The 6415-nt window shown below is 23.6% G+C and overlaps 2 protein-coding genes across 2 annotated transcripts, besides 1 other annotated feature; both read right to left on the bottom strand.

The window, feature by feature from the left end:
• Nucleotides 1–129: 129 nt before the first annotated feature.
• Nucleotides 130–1800, bottom strand: EHI_124070 (uncharacterized protein; the record flags this gene model as incomplete). Its single annotated transcript, XM_001914209.1, has 1 exon — nucleotides 130–1800. The coding sequence occupies one exon, from the start codon at nucleotides 1798–1800 to the stop codon at nucleotides 130–132; it is 1671 nt and encodes a 556-aa protein (XP_001914244.1).
• A 1348-nt stretch (nucleotides 1801–3148) lies between these two features.
• EHI_124060 (rRNA biogenesis protein RRP5, putative) lies at nucleotides 3149–5755 on the bottom strand (the record flags this gene model as incomplete). The annotated part of the gene is made up of 3 exons (XM_643525.2): nucleotides 3149–3958; nucleotides 4009–5610; nucleotides 5732–5755. 3 exons carry the CDS (start codon nucleotides 5753–5755, stop codon nucleotides 3149–3151), a joined length of 2436 nt encoding a protein of 811 aa, XP_648617.2.
• Nucleotides 5646–6415: part of a repeat region that runs on past the window's edge.

Below are 6415 nucleotides of genomic sequence, written 5' to 3'. Positions count from 1 at the left end.
TTGTTTATATTCTTATAATTTCTCTTTATTATTTTCTTCTTAATTTTTATTATATCTTTATTTTCTTTTCTTATTTTATTCTTTATTTCTTATTTTAAAATTCAATTATTTTAGGTTAATTTCCTTCACTTAAACAATGACACAGTCATCTTTATAATATATCTTTCTTAATACCTCATTCTTTTTCAACTCATTCGGACATCCATCAAAACAATTATCTCCTATTTCAATAACACTTGTGGATATATTAATTGATGTTAATGATTTACATTCATTAAAACACCACCCTCCTATTTCAATTACACTTGTTGGTATAGTAATTGTTCTTAATGACTTACATTCTGAAAAACACCAATCTCCTATTTCAATTACACTTGATGGAATATTAATTGATGTTAATGACGAACATCCATCAAAACAACTATTTCCCAGTTCACTAACATTTGTTGGTATATTAATCGTTCTTAGTCTTGTACATCCATAAAAACAACTATTTCCTATTTTACTAACGCTTGTTGGTATATTAATTGACGTTAATAATGAACAAGAACTAAAACAACTATCTCCTAGTTCACTAACACTTGTTGGTATATTAATTGTTGTTAATGATTCACATTCTTCAAAACAATCATTTCCTAATTCACTAACACTTGTTGGTATAGTAATTGATTTTAATGATTCACATTCTTCAAAACAACCATTTCCTATTTTAGTGATTGTTGATGGAATAATAAATTCATTAATATCTTTCTTTTCAATCTTCTTTCCATTTATTGTTTTTAAATTCTTTGGTATTTCAATACTAATTAACACTGCTTCATTCATAAATATTCTTTCTTCACTTATATATTTTACATCTTCTATACTAATTGTTGTTAATGATGAGCATCCATAAAAACAAGAACTTCCTATTTTACTAACACTTGTGAATATAGTAATCGTTTTTAATCTTGTACATCCAGAAAAACAATTATATCCTATTTTACTTACACTTGTTGGTATGTCAATTGATTGTAATGATGAACACTCTCTAAAACAATTATTTCCTAATTTACTTATACTTGTTGGTATAGTAATTGAGTCTAATGATGAACATTCTGAAAAACATCCATCTCCTAATTTACTTACACTTGTTGGTATGTCAATTGATTGTAATGTTTTACATCCATCAAAGCAATTGTCTCCTATTTTACTTGTACTTGTTGGTATATTAATTGTTTTTAATGATGAACATTCATTAAAACATCCATATCCTATTTCAATTACACTTGTAGATATAGAAATTATTCTTAATGATGAACATTCTGAAAAACAACCATCCCCTATTTTACTTACACTTGTTGGTATCGTAATTGATGTTAATATTTTACATTCATTAAAACAATTGTCTCCTATTTCAACTACACTTGTTGGTATAGCAATTGTTCTTAATGACTTACATTCATTAAAACATCTCCTTTCTATTTCAATTACACTTGTTGGTATATTAATTGTTGTTAATGATGAACACTCCGAAAAACATCCATATCCTAATTTACTTATACTTGATGGAATAGTAATTGATTTTAATAATGTACATCTACTAAAACATTCATCTCCTATTTCACTAACACTTGTTGGTATATTAATTGTTGTTAATGATGTACATTCCGAAAAACAAGAGTCTCCTATTGATTCAATATTTGATGGTATATTAATTTGCCTAAGATTATTACATCCAGAAAAACATTCATCAGCTATTCCACAAAACTTTTCTGGTATTTTCATTCCATATTTTTTTCTATCTTTAATTCCAAACATGTTTTGTTATTTTATAGCTTTTTCATCTTCTTTAAATACTGTTGAATGAAGAATTACTATTATTTCTATTTTATTCCAGTGATGTTTTTCACTGTTTTGTTTTTATTTTATCATTACATAATCATAAAAATAGCATTATCGGTGTTAATGTAATGTTATTTCTATTCATTTTTATCGAATTTCGTGGTTTATTATTTTTATTTCTTTATTTCTTTTCTTTCATTTTCAATTTCGTTAACATGATTGTGTCGTTATTTTTATCATACTGTATTAACACAAATGTTGTTTCAATTTATATATTTTCTTCTCATAATTTATTTTATTTCCTTTTCTTTTTCTTTTTTTTATTTATTACCCTCTATTTATTTTCTATTTGTTGTTTTATTTCATTTTATTCATTTTGTATATCTATCTTTTCTTCTTTATTTTATTATTTGATGTTGACTATTTAGACTTATTTATTTCTTCATAACTCATTATTTCATTATGTTATTCATTCGATTATTTTTCATCATTGATTCTATTGTTATTTCATTATTCTTTTTTATTTTCTTTTCTATCTTCATTTCTTGTGTTAAATTTTATTTATTTTTATTTCTCTTTTATTTCTTTGTTCATTATATTTCTAATTATTCTCTTTCATTCTTCTTTTTTATTATTTCTTTTAAATGTTATTGTAAATTTAATTTGAATTTTTTCATAATTTTATTATGTTCTATTTCATTATTTTATATAAAATACTTGAATTTATTTCTTATTTATTAAAATATTATTTCATTAATTTTATCAAGTGACATTTTAGAAACAATTATTAAAATAAAATTACAATTTCAAATTATTCACTTTATTTCTTCTTCATTATCTTTAAACTTGAAAAAAATAATTTTAAAATAAAATGATAATAATTAATTTAACATCATCTATTTCTCAATATCACCTTCAAATGAATTAATTGATTGTTTCATTATTCATATCTAACAATTTATGAATATCTACAATGTCTACATTATTTATATCATTTTCTATATAAAATATAATATATATTTGAATAAATTCAATTAATTAATTATTTCAAAGGTATTCATTTCAATATTATTCAATATACTTTTATAAATAATTTTGTTGTTTTATTTCATGTAAAATCATTATAAATATATCAGATGATTTTAATTTCATTTAAATACATTATAAATATAATAATTAATTATGATGAAATAAATAGAAAATAAAATATAAATATTAAAAATACAATAATATCATTCTTATTAATCTAATTGAAATTATACTTTTTCAACCAATAAATAAAATTCTAAAATATTATTCTCTTTTTATTAAAAAATCAATCAATTCATTTTGTTGAAACAAATGATTTAGCAATGTCTCTAACATGTTCTTGTCTACTTTCATCTCCATATTTTCTTTCAAATTCTAAGTATTTAGTTAAGAATGTTTTCATTGTCTTTGTACTTAGTTTTTGTTTAACTATTCGTTCAAATATTCTTCTTATTACTCCTACATCTCCTACTTCTTTCTCCATATCAATATAAATATTCCAAACATCATGTCGTTTTGGATTGTTTGTTAAAATATCTTCAAACATTGACCTTCCTTTATCAACTGATCCATATTTATATTCTAATCGGGCAATATGAATTTCTAAACTTATCATTTTCTTTTTATCTAATGTTGTTTTTGCTTTGCTTAATGTGTTTTTGATTTCTTCTTCTCTGTTGTTTCTCATTAGGAAATTACAGTATTTCTTATATACTTTACAACTGCCTTTAACTTTCTTAAATAATGTTCTGAAGATTTTCTCTTCTTCTTCTACCTCTTTCTTTTCTTTGTAAATGTGAATCATATGAAGCATGATTTTCTTCCTATCACATACCTCTAATGCCTCATTATATACTTTCTTTAAACTCTTTTCATCTCCATGATTAGCTTCTAATTGCATTAATGCTTTCCAAATATTTAATTTCTCTTCTAATTTTCTAAAATTGATACTTTCTATTCCTGTCTTTCCTACTTTTCTTGCTTCATCTATTTCTTTTCTTTGAATGAAACATTGCATTAATTTAATCCATTCTATTGAATTATCTGGGTCTTTTTCAACTCCTTTTTGACATTCATCTAAATCTAATACAATTTCTTCACTTTCCTCTTCTTCTAATACATACTTCCTTCTTCTTTCCTCTTCTTCTTCCAAACTCCTTCTTCTTTATCTTCTTCTTCCATATTTTCTTCTTCTTTATCTTCTTCCATACTTCCTTCTTCTTTATTATTATCTTTACCTTCTTCTATTTCTTCTTCCTCTTCCATAGTAGTATTTTCATGTTTTTCTTCTTCTTTAGTAGGATCATCCCATTCTATGTTAGCCTCATCTTCTACTCCTTCTTTAAATTCTTCATCTTTCATTTCTTCTTTAATTGCAATATCTTTTTCTTCATTTCTTCTTTTTTGTTCTTTTCTTTTTAATGCTAATTTCCATGGATCAATAGCTATTGTTTCTTCTTCATCTTTCATTTCTACTTCTCCTACATCTTCTGGTTTGATACTAAAATTAACTCGATGTTTCTTCTTGTCAATATGAACTACTTTTGCCATTATGACATCTTTAATTTTAAATCTCTTTTCCATTTCTTTCTTTGTTAATTTTTTATCTTCTATTTTACTACAATGACATAATCCTCGAATATTAGAATTAAAGAATCTTAAAAACAATCCTTCACTTGTAATATTTACTATAACACATTTAGTTACTATATTTTCTTTGATATCTTTAAAGTATTTAATTATTCCTGGATAAATAACACTTTGTTTTAATGTTCCTTCTAATCCTTCTTTATCAATGATACTTACTTTTACTAATCGTTGAATACAAAAGATTCTTGAAAAATCTTTCCCATGATAACTTGTATTATCTAATAATTCTCCTGGTGCTACATGAATAGTTACATCTCTTGATACCATTACATCAACTCCTTCTTCTTCACTACTTTTTATAATATATCCTGTTAAAATTTCTCCTTCTTTAATAGTATCTTTTGTTACAATACGTGTTTGAACTCCTCCTATTAATGGTGGGAATATTTCATCATAAGCTTCTTTTAAATATTCTTTTCTCATTGAACATAAAATTTCGGGTTTATTTGAAAGTACATACATATTAATATATTTTCCATTTTGTAAATAATCTCTTGGAAATGGATTAAAAACATTACTTATATCACAATAATGAATATATCCTATTCTATTTCCTTTAATTAATACTTTAATTTTTAATTCTTTTGTATTATTACCAATAACTTCTCCAACAATAATTTCTCCTTCTTTAATTTCTTCTTTTTTGTCTTTTATTAAATAGATATTTTCTTTACTATAATATCCTTTAACTTTTATTTTATCTCCAACATTATATTCTTTTTTATTTATATTAATTTCTTCAATATTATCTCCTATTTCAATATAATTTAATTTTCCTTTAAGTATTGAATTAAACGAAATTATATATCCATCTTTCATTTCTCTACTAATAATTCCTTCGATTTCTTCTCCTTCTTGAATTTTTTCTTCCATATTTCCTTCTTCCTTCATACTTAATTCAACTATTTCTATTCTTCCTTCTATTTCTTTTCCTTTTTCTTTAATTATTTCTCCTTTAACTTGTATTCCAATAATATAACATTCTATTTTCTCTCCTATTTCTATCTTCTTTGTACTATTAATTTTATGTAATCTTCCTGTAATTCCTTTTCCTAAATTTAAATAACTAATACTTTCATTTGTATAACTTACTACTCCTTCTATCTTCTCTCCAATATTAATTGTATTATTTTTAATGAAAAAGATGGTATGATAATCAACAAGAAGTATATTCAATCAAAAAGAAAAAAATAATTGAAAAGACGAAAGAAGAGTTTAAAGAAAAAACAAAAGATTGGGAAGAAAAAGACATTAAGGCTATAGAAGCAGAAATTAAAAACAAAAACCCAATTAAAGAAATGAATGATAGATGTAAAATTGCAAGAATAATAAATGAAACAGAAAGTATAATGAAAATACAAGAAGAAACAAAAAATAAAGAAGAAAAGATAGAAGAAGAAAAAGAAAAAGAAGAAATACTTGCTCTGAAAAATCAAATTACTGAATTGAAAGAAAAGTTAAAGAATACAGTATGGAAAGAATGGAAGAAGAACAAGCCATCTCAGAAGAAATGATGAGAAAAGCAAAAGAAATAGTTAGGAAAGAATTTGAAGAAGAAATTACAGAAATGAAAATACAAATTAAAAAGATTCAAACGAATTATGAAGAAATGAAGAAAGAAAATGAAAAATTAGAAGAAGAAAACTTAAAACTACAAGGAAAAGTAAATGAGATAGAAGGAAAGAAAATCACAGAAGTAAATAATATAGAAGAAAAAATCCGAAGCATCCAAGCTAATAAAAAGAAGATGGAAAAAGAAAATGAAGGAATGAAAGAAGAAATTGAAAAGTTGAAAAAGAGAAACAAAATGCTAGAACAAAATGCAAACACACTAGAGAAGAAGATTGAAATGATAGAGGAAAATACTAAAGAATTAAAGAAAGAAATAAGAGATAAAGAAAAACAAATCTCT

This window comes from Entamoeba histolytica, genomic scaffold, assembly GCF_000208925.1.
Source record: "Entamoeba histolytica HM-1:IMSS scf_1104750518191 genomic scaffold, whole genome shotgun sequence".
Lineage (NCBI taxonomy): Eukaryota > Evosea > Mastigamoebida > Endamoebidae > Entamoeba > Entamoeba histolytica.
This window is presented reverse-complemented; position numbering and strand designations above follow the sequence as displayed.